The 14,689-nt window shown below is 38.4% G+C and overlaps 1 protein-coding gene across 7 annotated transcripts in view; it reads left to right on the top strand.

Annotated features, from left to right (window-relative positions):
- col11a1a (collagen, type XI, alpha 1a) overlaps positions 1-14,689 on the top strand; it is a 72,113-nt gene that overhangs the window by 39,017 nt on the left and 18,407 nt on the right. For all 7 annotated transcript variants that reach the window (XM_086151478.1, XM_086151481.1, XM_086151482.1 and 4 more), the window contains 14 exons: positions 263-307; positions 478-531; positions 814-858; positions 1,350-1,403; positions 1,984-2,037; positions 4,872-4,925; positions 5,285-5,392; positions 7,486-7,575; positions 8,417-8,470; positions 10,901-11,008; positions 11,090-11,197; positions 11,588-11,641; positions 11,866-11,919; positions 12,475-12,582. In XM_086151478.1, the coding sequence (XP_086007604.1) occupies positions 263-307; positions 478-531; positions 814-858; positions 1,350-1,403; positions 1,984-2,037; positions 4,872-4,925; positions 5,285-5,392; positions 7,486-7,575; positions 8,417-8,470; positions 10,901-11,008; positions 11,090-11,197; positions 11,588-11,641; positions 11,866-11,919; positions 12,475-12,582 (990 nt within the window). The remainder of the gene's footprint in view (positions 1-262; positions 308-477; positions 532-813; positions 859-1,349; positions 1,404-1,983; positions 2,038-4,871; positions 4,926-5,284; positions 5,393-7,485; positions 7,576-8,416; positions 8,471-10,900; positions 11,009-11,089; positions 11,198-11,587; positions 11,642-11,865; positions 11,920-12,474; positions 12,583-14,689) is intronic.

Genomic DNA, 14,689 nt, shown 5'->3' on the forward strand with positions numbered 1-14,689 from the left:
ACCTATTTATTTAATTTTGTTTTTTTTATTATTTCATTTTATTGAATTTTTTTTCTTTTCAATACCATTCCTGGTGCTTGCACTCAATGGCCCTCTAAATAATGACTACATTTAGAAAATCGAAAGAGATAACAAATAACACAGCGATGTAGAATGACAACCTGGCTGTTTTTTTTTTTTGTCATGCGTTGGTTATTGTGGAAATACGGCAGCTGTGTAAGAGACAAATATTTTTTTTGAATTCACTCTTCTCTTTTTTCAGGGTGTTGCTGGCAAACCTGGTCCGAGAGGGCAAAGGGGTCCAACGGTACACTTTGCTCACTTCAGAATTCTCTAGACTAATTAACTCAATAGACAATGCCAAACTAACCATCTTTAATCTAAATATAATATCTTGATTGTAATGTAATATGATACTTTTTAACCTTGCTTTACTTAAAACCTCTGTTTTAATATTGTATTATCTTTTGTCTTAAGGGTCCACGTGGGGCTCGGGGAGCTAGAGGGCCAACCGGAAAACCAGGTCCAAAGGTACAAAATGAAATAAAAGAAATCCAATTGAAATTTAAAAAAGACAAAGACAGATTCATTTTAGGCTATTCAGCACCTCACAGAGCTTCCAAATAATCTAAGCAAGTACAGAGTGTTATTTTCTTTTTCCTTTAGAATAAACAGTTGTAATACTTAATAATTGATTGACAGCTCTTCAATCAAGTCTTCCTCCTGTACCTACCAAGCGGCACATTTGAGTTTGTGGAAAGTAAGAATTGAGGATGCAGATGTTGATGTAAAAGACGCAATTTATTGTTGCAGGGCACAGCAGGCAATGACGGTCCTCCAGGCCCACCCGGTGAGAGAGTAAGTCTCCAACGAACATCATGCACACTTTATTAAGAGGTTTCTTGCTTTTGTCCATTTAGCCATTCAGTGTCAGGATTGCAAATATTCTTATGGAGGTGTTTTTTTTTGCTTTTTTTTGACATTAAAAACAAATCTCGAGAAAAATGAAGCAAAATTACATTTTTTGTAATCAACTGTTCAGCGCCAAATCATTAACTGTGGTAACAACCTCTGCTGATGCTTTGACATAAAAGTCTTACAAGCTTTTTCACTAAATTTAATTCCTTTCCCTTAATTTTGCATGTGTTACCCTCATGTATCAGTCCTCTTGATGTTGCTACACAACCAAAGCAACCCACAGAATATCTTCGATTTGTTTTGTTTCCCCAATGTTTGCACTGTTGCTATTTCATCAAGACTGTAATTTACCTTTTATTGATTTATCCATTCTAAAACGCTCAGCATCATCCACTGAACATTTCATCAGTCCGACCGTCTGGTTATTACAGGGACCTCAAGGACCTCAGGGGCCAGTGGGCTTCCCTGGACCGAAGGGACCACCTGTGAGTATTTTACCTTTGTGGATTGAACATTCACCCTTCACTAAGAAAAGATTACAACGCATACAATAGGGCAGTACAGTTTCATTTTCTTCTGTCTCGACTTTCTCATTAGCAATTTAGCATAGTTTCCAAACTGAATTGATTCAATTTTGGTTGTTCATGGGGTGCAGTAATACACAGAAATATCCCTTATTCGGAGTCTGTATCATTAGTCTAGCTGTTATTGAAGCAGTTTAAGGCGTTTTCTCACTCCCAGTCCAGGCAGAAGACAAGAGGTAATTTCCACCTATCGATTCAGGTTTGAGTCATAGGCAGCTCTCAGCCCTCAGACAGTTACCCTGTACCTTTAAGCACAAAATAGCGTGTCTGTTATTTTTTCATTTGTGATCTCGGACTCTTACTGCAAATTCCCAAGCCTGTTCTCTATATTGTGCCTGAAAATGCATTAAAGCAGTATGTATCAGTTACATAATCATTAATAAAAAAGACAGTATGGCTCTATGTTTGTTCTTTTCAGATATGAAACTCATTATGATGTATGAATGAGACTATATGCAGATTTTTGATTCTCTTCTAACAGGGACCACCTGGAAAGGATGGACTGCCTGGACACCCTGGTCAGCGTGGTGAGACTGTGAGTAATAAACAAGTTAGATAAGGTTCAGCAACAGAACAAAGAAATACATTAGAATGTACCCAATGAAGCCGATAAAACTACCTGTTTAAATCCCACAATTTTTGGTTTACCTGTATACTCATTGCCATGTAGGCACAGCAAAATAGGATAGCACAATTTCTACATTTCACAATTCAGTGTTGGGCATGTCTCATTCATTTAAACTCTGAAAGTAAAAAAATAGGGGATGGTTACCTCTCTCCGAGGGACAGACACTTACCAACACACATGCACGCACACAGGCACAGACACATACACACACGCGCACACAAACAAACAAACAAACAAACATCCATGCATACACTCCACTCTGTCTGAGCAAATCCAGATGGCTCACTGAGATGGACAGTGTGTAGCAGGCGAGATGTCTATTTCTGATGAAGCTGCCGCTTGTTGTTTGCAAGGTCCTGTGTGACCTCTGGAAGGACGCAAAGCTTAGTTGTGGAGCTACGATACGCTTTACTTTAGCAGCAGTGTCCGCTGCAAAATAATCGGACAATAATTACTGAGGTAAAATACGAACAGAAGATGCAGCATTCGCTACCAAAGCATGGATCATTCCTTCTTATATTTTATTTAAGATAAAGAGAAAGGAAATGATGCATAAATGCATTGTCCTACTGAGCAAAAAAAAAAGAAAAAAAAAAGATTTATCTGTAAATAAAAGAAAGTTTGTCTCGATGTATTTGCAATCTCCCTCAACTCCCAGCTCCTCCGCACTTGGTATGCATCAGCGCACCTTGGTTTGACGAAGCTCTAAGGGCAATAAATTCCACTAAAAGCTTGACAGTTCATCGCCTCTGTCATTAAAGCTTCCCTTTCTGCCAGCCTCTTTCCTATAGGTAACGTAATACACCACACACCGGTTCTCCCCGGCCTTTGCTGCTATCCAAGTGACGGCGATAGAGTCTATATTGAGGTGTTTATGGTTGTAGATTTATGCTCTGATGAACACGCTCCACAAGCATCCAATATGAGAATTGATCACAGCAATAAACATCCTCTTGGGTGTCTGGCCCCAACCACACTAACTGCTGCTGAGAAAGTGCAAATGAAGATATGAGTCTGTGTGTCGGAAGCAGGGCCAAAGCCGAAGGTTTCTTTCGCTGAATAATGCATCGCTTCAACTCATCGTGATCAGTAGCGGCGACATTTTGAGTCAGTCAGTGTCAGATTTCCAAAGAGTTTTGCTCGGCTGTAGGAGAATATGTTTCCTAAATATCAGCCAGATAGAAAGGAAAGGTGTTCAAGACAGTGGTGAGGCCAGCGATTCTGTATGGTTTGGAGACAGTGACATTGAAGAGAAGACAGCAAGCAGAGCTGGAGGTAGCAGAGATGGAAATATTGGAGTTCTCTAGGACTGACGAGGATGGATGGGACAGGGAATGGATTTTGGAGTTAAGATCAGGGAAGCCAGACTGAAAGGGTTCGGTCATGTACAGAGGAGGGATAGTAAATAAATTGGTAGAAGGATGCTGAGGTTGGAACTGCCAGGCAGGAGGTCTCAAGGAAGACCCAAGAGAAGATTTATGGATGTAGTGAACAAGGACATGAAGTTTGTTGTTGTGAGAGAAGACGATACAGAGAATACGGTTAGAGGGAGAAGGTTGATTCGCTGTGGCGACTCCTGAAGGGAAAAGCTGAAGATTTGGGCAGTAACATATAAATATAAATATATATATAAAAATCAGTGAGGGAGGGATTCAAAGATCAAGTAGGAATCAGTACAAAATCATACATTTGACATATATTCTGTGTATACTGTATAAAGAACATATATAATGACAACAGTTATGATTTAACTTCAACTATTGCCCTATTACTTACGGTATTGGTTGACTCCCAGGTTAATATATAAAGCATATATATAATTAGAAAGACAAATCAAGCCAGTTCAGATTGAATTGTTCTTTTGACAGAAGACATGATGGTGGTTTTGGAATCCATGCCAAAGACGTTTAACTATCAATCAATCTTTTTTTTGGTTTTGGGTGTTTGAAATGGCCTCTGCATTTCCATAAGGAACAGTGCCATGCAATTCAACCACTCTATGAGTTGCAACTTCAGTAACACGTTAGCAATAACAAATTAGTCTGTATACAACATGCATTTGCATATACCTGTGTACATATATAAGTGAGTGTATAGTTATTCTTTTCATTTTCGTTTTTTTCTCATTATCTACAAGGGAAAAATGAAATACAGCATCTAAAGAATCTCAAGATTTCACCATATAACACCATTTGTAGATAGAGATGTGATTGTTCATGGAGGTTTTAATTATGAGCTCGGCAGACGAAATCCAACATTATTACCCTACTGTCTTGCTATCTAACGAAATGAGCTCAGTGCAAGGTAATTAAAGAGGAAAACCAAAAGGGGGGAAAAAATGACCAAAAAAATGAATAGCTAAACATCTAAAAAAAAAAAGAAGAAGAAGAATAAATAAATAAATAAATAAATATTCATAAGAGTTCAGTTAAACTCAGAATGATTCATTGTTTATTTATGTATTTAATTTAATTTAATTTATTGTGATCAGCGATCTGCTTCCAGCTTCAGATGGTTGGTATGCGATATGAAACCAACTAGAAAGAGATTTGTGCCCCATTGGCTTGATTTATTGTCTAATTGGATTAATGTCTTGATAAAATTGCATATTTAAAACATGCTGCCGTGTTGAAAGACACAATTAATTTAGAAATCATAGTCATCTCTTCAGCTTGTCAGGTATGTGCTCACAGTATTCGTTATCATCGTCCGTCTAATTAAGCCTTTGAATTTTTTGACAGGGTTTCCAAGGAAAAACTGGCCCACCAGGCCCAGGAGGTGTTGTAGGACCCCAGGTAATTTCGTTTTATTAACAAGCATCATATGCATTTATTCCTGATGACTGTGACAATCTATCTAACTTACGTTTGAGTAATTGCTTATGGTTGGAAAAAGGCATGCTTAGCTGTAGATTAGCAGCCCTGTAGGTGTTTTAATGCTTCGATGTTTATTTATATAAGAAAGGCAACCAATAGATTCACGTATAAAAATGGAGCGTGGTAATGTAGAAAGGGATAGTGTCAATCAGTCTGTACATGCAGAACATTGAATTATCTGCTATTGAAAGACTGTGTGACACAACAAATGATATTTGTATTGATTATATTCAATTATACATTATGTAAAACTTGATATTTGTAATGTTTTTTTTCAGGGACCAACCGGAGAGACAGGCCCTGTTGGTGAGAGAGGCCACCCTGGACCTCCTGGCCCACCTGGAGAACAGGGTCTTCCTGGCGCTGCTGGCAAAGAAGGAGCAAAGGTAAGTGTATTACCAGTGTTTCATCGCCTTTACTTTGTTGTGGCGGGCAGAAAGTAGTTTGTAAGACCAGAAGTACAAATAAAAAATTATGAAAAACATCATATGAACTCACTCCTACAGCGCAAGGTGGCCAGAAATGGTCCGACGGCTGTGTGTGTCCCAAGTAAGAGTGCAGTTTGTTCAAGAGATTAGGCTCGGCTGTTTGATTTGCAGTGCTATCATTGAAGATGGAATGTTAGAAGGATTAGCAGCGCGGGGGCGTCTTGCAAGTTAAACGCATGCCCCTTAACTTATTATGCACGATTAGATTTTGCACACACTGCCGATTGAATCACAAGTAGATATCTGTAGGGGGTGCGTGTAATGCTCAGAAAAGCACCGGGCTACTTATATTTAACTGAGGACATGGAAATAAATATGTAATGACTATTCAAACGAACCCTCTGTTTGCCACTCACCCCAGATATCACTGCTGTCGGACGAATAGTTGAGTTTCGCAGTGTTGGGTCTAATTCCTCCATTAATTAATAATTGAGTGTCCATTAGGAGCAGGCATCAGTCCCTTTCACAGAAATACACAGTGCTCCGTAGTATCCCAAAACTCCGAAGAACACAAAGCGCACCCCGATCCCCATCCTCAAAACTGCCTTGTTTTTCCGCTTTCTTTTGCTCCCGGTCTTTCCTAAACAGACAGATAAATCAGCGGACTCCACGGCCGTGTGCCACTCACAGTCCTGCTTTTCTCCCCCCCCTCTGCATCAGTATGCCAGGGACACTTCGTGGAGGTCCTGGCAGCATCTCCCAAATCCTCTTAGACCTCTCAAACCCCCTTCTTCTGGGCTTCCCTGTTAGCAGATAAAGTCAGTCTGCAAATACAAAAAGAAGACTATGCAGCCTGAAGTCAGCTTTATTTTCAAGTCAAATAGTGTTATTTTACAAACGTGCTGGACAAAACAAGCTCAAAATGCAATCGTGGGTCCATTCTTTGCAAATAGAAAATTTTTCAAAGCATTTTTCAAAGCCTTCTTGATATCCAATGCTGGGGTAGGAGAGACAAAGGGGGGTTCTTGGTTGCGAATTAGAACCAATATTGCGAGACAGTATTTAGAGTCCTTCCTTGCCGCAAGAAGTTTATCTGCTCTCTAGAGTTACAAAACATGTTTCAAGCCAATGTGTGCAACACGCCGGCAGGCATATGCAGGCATCGACTTATTACTGTGAAGACGCCAACGGAAAAGGCAGAATACTCACATATCATATCAGCAGTATTCATGCATCCCTTTCTTTGTGATTTCTCTGGTGTTATTTCACAGAACCACAAGACCTGAGAACCTGAAAACGTGTTCTGATGCAATGTTGTGTTGTGACTGTGGTGACGGCGTAAGAAGATCTAATTGCACGTAGTAGCCCAAGAATATATATCGATTTTTTTATCCTCACAAGATGTAAGAAATCATTTTTCAACATTTGCTCGTCATATGCACCTTCCGAGGAGCGCCAGGCTCTTCTGAAAACAGACGTGGCTCCCATCAGTGCCTTGGAAGTGCAACCAAAAGCCTGTTGAGATCACATGACTGCAGAATAAATGTACTGAGGGAAACTTTTTGTTTCCAGTTTTAGATCAACACCATTATCCACAATGAACAGAAGTAAATGACATGTATGGAGAGTATTGATTTGATTCCGAGAAACAAAGATACTATGACAAAGGAATGCAGCACAACTACGGTCTATTCTCCTGCCGATTGGATATGATCTGTGATCTATTTCCATTTCAGTCATTGAAACGATCTCATTTGAACTGAAATAGCAAAGCCGGTCTTAGACTTTTATATTTCTCTTGTTTCATCACCAAAATCAGATTTTTATGAAGGTTTCAGTGAACAATATGGATTCTCTTGGTTTTTGTAGTGAAAACTGTGCAGCCTGTGTGGTTTTTGCCTACAGCGGAGCAGAAATGTACCCTGTTGCATAGCAACCAGGCATGCCCGAAAAATTATTAAAGAAATCAGTGATTATAATTACCACGATTCTGTAGTGATGCAAAGTAGTCGAAACCTCCCTTTCAACAGCTCGTATTTTCTTGTGTTTAGGGAGATCCTGGACCGCAGGGTTCCCCCGGTAAAGATGGTCCTCCCGGCCTCCGAGGATTCCCTGGAGAAAGAGGTCTGCCTGGCGCCACGGTAAGAGCTCCCATCCACCTGTGGACATTTCATCAGAGCTTCCCTTTACATGTGTGAGCTAGTGGAAAGTGACAGAAAATTGCAACATAACAAATGAGCCAGGTTTATCACAGGCTATCCACTTAAATAGAGGCACCAGCCTTTTGAATTCACCTCTAAGTAATCATTCTGGTACTGAGGAAATCCAAAGAGACATCTCGCAGATTAACATCCATCCAAAATGGATTTTGGGGGGAATTCTTTCCCTCTTTTTTTGCAACCACTTGACTTTTTTCACCCATATTTGGAAGGGTGGGAGGTGGATAAATTGATTTGTTTTCTCTGTATGTATTATTTTTGTAATGGATTATTACGCCTGAAAGGTTGGCAATTAGAGCACTGAGAAAAAGATATACAACAGAGAAGGGGGCTGTTTCACCCGTGTCCCCAAGGTCATCCAGTATCTGCGGGCCTGCAGAACGTCTGATTGTTTTCTGCCATTGTAATTTACTCCAGTGCATTGGCCAAGCCAGGAGAGACTCATTACCTATCCTGCTGTGTGCTCTTTTGGCGGCGGCTTACACACACACACACACTTGTGCATACACACACACACAACCACACACTCACAGACACATATTTATCCAAGCGAGCCACATATTTACAAACTCTTGGAAAATGCGCCTTTAGTCATTCAATTTGTATAGTGAGGTCAACTGTCCAATATGTGCATTTATGATGACAGAAGTCAAAATATTGTGAACAGACAAGTTGATTGTGAAAAGCAGATCAGGATGGATAAATACACATCATGTTCAGTATCACGGGATTTGAACGACATCCCTTTCTGTTTTTCCCCCAGGGTCCAGCGGGTCTAAAGGGAGGAGAGGGTCCTCAAGGTCCACCCGGTCCTGTTGTAAGTAAACTGTTCATAACTAATTCAAGCCATAAAGATGACCAGTGTTGACATCCTTCTTTTTAACACATCATTTTTGACTTCTGTAATGATTTGAGTGGGGTACGTTCTTTTTAAATGATACCTGAATATTAGATATAAAGGAAATGCTGTTAAACTGCAGTAATATAGCTTGTGCTTTATGGGCTCGTCTCAATTGCTAGATTTAGTCAATGACTTATCTCAACAAGATAAGTTATTGATGTTTAACATAAAAAGTTAACTTATTTATTGCAAAATGGCCACATTGATATCCTTTACATGCTGTAATGTTTACTGCATGTATCCACAAAAACAACAGGATTTTAGTTCATACATGGAGTTTTATATATTAAATCAAACTAATTTTCTTTTTTTAGCTAAAATGTATTCCGTTTCCTTCATCTCATCCATTTTTTTCCAATATCAAGTGAAATTGTTGTGCCGCAGATAGGCAGCACTGGTTACCTGCTAAAATCAGTTGAAAGTATTTTGAAGAAGAGTAGTCGGGGAGGAAGAGCAGCCGTTTCTCAAAGAAGTGTTAAAGCTGACATGTACAGACTTGCGTAAGTGCATTAATAATAAGTATTAGCTAATTAAGCCATCATGGTCACATCAAAACATATTAATCTACATTTTTTTCACCAATTTCCCAATGAAAGCCCCTTACAGTTTTCATCTCATCCCACTGAAAACAGCAATTTGTCATCAGAGCGATCATGCGCTAGAGTAGTTGGGTATTAACGCTGCTGAATCGCCCCCTGGCACATAACAAACCAATAAACACACAACAGTGTCCAAATAGCCAAAAAAATAAGAAAAAAACACACACATACAGTTAGGAATAGGGTCTTGTTACTTTTTACCTTCAGAGTGTAGATGTCAGCAACACGGTACAAAGTGTGTGATGCTACTTCACACTTTTTGATTCAATTCATGGCTTCATCTTTTATATAGTGTGTGTTTTATGGAATCATTTAAACCCTGAATACAAGATTTATCACTGTGTTGCTTTATTTTATCTTTGGATTAAATTGGGGATTATTTGACTGTCAGGTGTTCAGGAATTGAACATGGCCCCGTTACCAAGGGTAACCTGTCTTACTGTGTGATACACACTCCAGGATTAATGCCTGACCTCCTATTTCATGCGTTTAAAGGGTGGGCATATGCTATATTTCAACTTAAATATGGAAATAAAAAGTAAAATAAAATATAATAAATGGAGATGGGGGGTCCTTTTCCAGGATTCTTTGAGGTTGGATGTCAGAAAACCTATATTTATATTTCATAATCACATTTATTTTTCATGTCGCTCTGATCTACAGAACTACATGAGAGTGAAAGCAATGCATTTAAAATAGAATGATAAAAAGAAAAGTGAAAGTACTTCATAACCAAAGTACAATTTCAATTCTATGCTTAGAATAATTGTTTCGCAGTGATGAGAGATGTGTTTGGCAATTGTCATTCAATTTCAGTTTTATAGTAACGTTGTTAACACCACTTCACACAAAGTTTTATTCCGTAAGCGAAATCACCTTTTTAAGATGCTGTGGTTAGAAGGTCTGAAATATGGAAGAAAAAAGGGCTTTAAAGCACTACTATTTTCAGCTACTAAAGTAACAATCAATATCTCCAACCCATTTTCAATGTCTTAAGTAGAAGAGCAAAGCCTGCTTTTGGTTCAGTGGCTTTTTTTAAAGGATGACTTTTGCAGAGCTTGAAGTTTAGGTCATTTTGTGACAAGGAAAGTATATTATTTTTCTGTCAAACTGATTTACACCATCTGGTCTGTGCATGTAAAGTTAATGTTCAAATATTAAATATGTTAGATGTCATTCACTCACAGATTAATGGATTTTTCTTGTAATTTTTACTTTTTATTTTTTTAACAGTCTCAGTATTGAGTGATTGTATGTTGAAACTGCAATATCCCCTCTTGCTGCTGTTTTCTCAGCAGTTGCTGCTTTAAGTGTCAGTAGATAAAACTGGCCTTGTCAAGGTGTAGCTCTGCTGCATTAGAACAAAGAAATATTTCTTTTCTGTGTTCTTGTTAGAAAGACCTTGGGTCTTGAACCAATCAGTAATAAAACTCATTTATGTCGTCCTTTGTGCTTTGCCATAATTACTGTGGTTATATTTTACCATGCACACGATTGAGAAAATCATTAAATGTCCAAATACGAAAGGAACTGAACTCAGTGAACTTTGAGTTTCCAATGAATCACTTTAGTTCACATATCTTGTCTCAACTTATAAAGCAAAAGTAAAATCAAGAAAGTGCAGAGGAATGGCACACCAGTAAACCAATGAAGTATTTAATAATTTTACAAAAACAACATAAGAAACCAGTCTGTCATCTTAATTCTGTTTTCTTCACCTTTATTTTTCACACCTGTTGAATGACAGGGTTCTCCTGGAGAGAGAGGCTCTGCTGGTCCAGCTGGTCCTATTGGTTTGTCCGGTCGACCCGGTCCTCAAGGTCCACCAGGACCTGCGGGGGAGAAGGGAGCGCCTGTAAGTGTTTTTTCTTGCTTTCCAAGGAAATATGAACATCTTTTCAATACTTCTGGGTAATCGAATGCCACTTTTTTTTAGGGAGAGAAAGGTCCTCAAGGTCCAGCTGGTCGAGATGGAGTCCAAGGTCCTGTCGGTCTGCCTGGGCCTGCCGGACCCCAAGGCCCACCAGGAGAAGATGGTGATAAGGTTGGCCAGTCATACTACTGTATTTACTGCATGCCAGATCCTGAAATATTTGGCTTTGGGAGTCGTGGGAGCAGATTTGCAATATTTCCATCTAATCAAAAGAAATTATTTTTTTCCAACACCCTTGTCATATTCAAATGCACCAACATTTATTTAGACACAAATAACAGATTTGCTACATTCAGTTATGAACATGTATTCAGTTATTCTAAGCACTTGCTGTAAGAAATATCACACATAGAAATAACCAAAGTATTTATGCCATATTTCAGTGTTAACATCATGAATGGCTATTGTTAAGATTATGGCTCACAAGTCTTTTTGATAAGTTTGTATCATAATAAAAGTATTTTTTTAATGCAAGGCTATGTTTTCTTGTCTTGTATCCAGGGAGAAGTTGGAGAACCAGGACAGAAAGGAAGCAAAGCCGACAAGGGAGAACAGGTGGGTGAAAGCCAGCTTTGTAGGCTTTCACATGTTTCATTCATTCTGGCTGCTGAAGATGGGGTATTTTTCCCTCAAGGGGATTCCTGGTTTTAGCAGTACGTTCATCCTCCTCCAGTGTGTAACATAATCAAGACAATGGTTTATTGTTTAGAAACAAAAGAGTAAATATACCAATGCTTTCATTTAGATTTTTCTGTTACATTTTCTCCTGTTTGCCTCAGGGCCCTCCTGGACCAGCTGGTCTCCAAGGTCCCATCGGTGCTCCAGGTCCCGCTGTAAGTAAAATTGGTCTTTCCTGAAGTAGTGAAACCCCCCCAAAAATAGTGTGTATGTTTGTGTGTTGTGCCACAGACCAGGCAGACACACACACAGGCTGTCCATACACATATATGGCGAATGGCCGCCAACCATCTTACAAAAGCCAATTGAGTATAAAACCATACAAAACAGTGTGACATACAATTTTCCTGATAGACCATGTTTGTGATTTATATACCAGCAATTGAAAAAGAAAATATTAACATGTATGCTTTTGTTGATTGGGTTTTGAATCGCAATGTAAATTATGTGAATTATGAATTACATAATAAAAAGGAGCCAATAAACAGGAAAGAACTAGGGTAAAATAGCAACATATATTAGATATTTCAAAGATGTGAAAAAGTATAAAATAAAGAAATACATAAATACATAACTAAATGTTCCAAAAGCAAATTGTATTATATATCAATGATATATCAATGATATATATCATTGATTATATATCATTGGTTAGAATTGAATTGCATATGTAACAGACTGGTGACCGAAGTCATGCGTATGTTGTCCAGGGTGCTGATGGAGAGCCTGGTCCCAGAGGTCAGCAGGGGATGTTTGGACAGAAGGGAGATGAAGGTGCCAGAGGTTTCCCTGGACCCCCTGGTCCCATTGGTTTGCAGGTGGGTAAAGCATTTGTTTAAAAACGCAATTGCAGCAACAAAAAAATTGCAAGCCTTGTTAATATAGTTAGTATTTTATACTTGCATTACGAGACTGAATTACTCATTAATTTCATCACACATTTATTCTGTGTTACCTTATAGCATCACTTTCACATATCCTGGATGCAGGGTATCAAGCAAACTTTCTCTGGCTACATTATCCAGTTTCTAGGAAATGTTATCGTTATTTAAAGCCATATGTGAGGCATGGTGGCAACACCTTTTAAGAGCACAGCAATGAGAGATCAATAAGACATATGCTAAACTGGTATTCACACCTAGCAGCTGACAGAAATCTAACAGGGCAGTTCCATACAGACAAAGGGTTTTCTAAGAAATTGTCGTGCATTGAACTTAATGTAGCAAATTATTCACAATGCATGTCAGTATTATCTGTAATAGAGGCACATAGATGGATAATATGAGCGTGAACTATGTCACATTTCATATGTCTTTTTTAAATGTATAACAAAAATGTTTGATGAAGACCAAATGAAACATAACACTGAGAGAATACAGCAAATTATTTGCACATTGTAACTTTTTTAACGTTCATTCACTCAGTGCTTACATAGATAACTTATGAGATTCTAATATGATAATGATATTGCATTTATAATATAGAATTTGGAATATTTTATTTACATTTGAGACTGTACACTCAAGTATTAAAATAAAAATACTTTTACCCTCAGGACACCAATTTTTAAATCACGATACCAACTTGTCTATTGATTTAACTTGAAAAATATTGGGTTTTAAATAGACTGAGTTTAACGCTGTAATATCACTAATTTTGTTCAATTGTGCACCTCTAATTTTGAGATATTTTCTTATTAACTCATTTTTCCAATAATACATGGACGTTATTTGTTGTTAATTTAGTGTCCTATCATACAAGAAGGGTGTATTTTTTATTTTACGGCAATTACCAATTTGTTGTTGTTTTGCGCATTTCTTTTCAGTGGCCTGATGACGGGCAATCAGGGAAATGTAATATTTGAGTCTCACCTGACTTCATTTTTAGAATCTAAATCACAAGGTCATTACATCACAATCACAAAATTCAGTTAATGTCCATTATTTGCCTCAAAATTAGAATTCTCTTAAAAAATAGACAGTTACTTTAAGGCCCAATAAGGAGCCTTGTGGGTGAAGTAGTGTCAAGTATGGGGCAGAAAAGGATCGTACAACTATTTCTAATACTGAATGCATGGAAATAGCACCTCATTCACAGTGTAAAGGTCACATGGTTGCCTTGGTGGAAGTCAATAGTGTAACAAAAGAAGCCACTGTCTTATTTTCCATCGTCTTTACAAACTCGAATATTCCTGTCAGACTTGACCTCGGTACAAAGCGAGCGTAGCTTGACAGTTTTTCTCATGAGGTTGTCGCGTTTCTCTCTGTGCATAGCAATTCCCGCCTCGTGAGCTGATGAGAACTGTATCGCATCTTTAAAAGTGACTTCATCAAGGCGATATTAAAAAGACATTATCTGGGTGATTCACGTGTAGCTGGAGAGGTTGACTCTTCAGATTAATCGTTTGAATTAGCACACAGGGAGAGTCTTCATATTCTGAGCCGCAGTATTGCCTCTGGATTTTATTGCGGGGATATATAACTGCCTTTCCATCAGGGTAACATTTTCAGCATTACAACTTTCATATATCTTAAAGTTACTTTTCGCTCAGAAAGAAGTGGCATTCGTGAAAAGTCCCTTTTATTTTCAAAAGATTTTAAAAGTAGTTTTATGTGAGAAAGACTGGAGAGTTAGGTTACTTAATCCGCCCACTATAGGTTTTTTTGTAATGTCAGCGCTATAAACATATCTAATAATGAGCTTTTTAAAACACCCTTTAGTCATTTATTCCATCACTCTGCCCGTAGTACCAGTGTCTAGTGATGCTACTAAGCAGTATGTTGGGTGATATTTACCTTTTATGATATTGCTTTGCAAACACAAACAATTCACACATACAGTTTCCAGTGTGGCACCCGCTGCACTTGGATCTGTGTTGTCTTTGTTCACTGTGCAACTCTGTTCATAATGCAAACTCAAACAAGG

This window comes from Fistularia commersonii, chromosome 8 (assembly GCF_037954325.1).
Source record: "Fistularia commersonii isolate RoL2024-O1a breed Wild chromosome 8, RoL_Fcom_v1.0, whole genome shotgun sequence".
NCBI classification, from domain to species: Eukaryota; Metazoa; Chordata; class Actinopteri; order Syngnathiformes; family Fistulariidae; genus Fistularia; species Fistularia commersonii.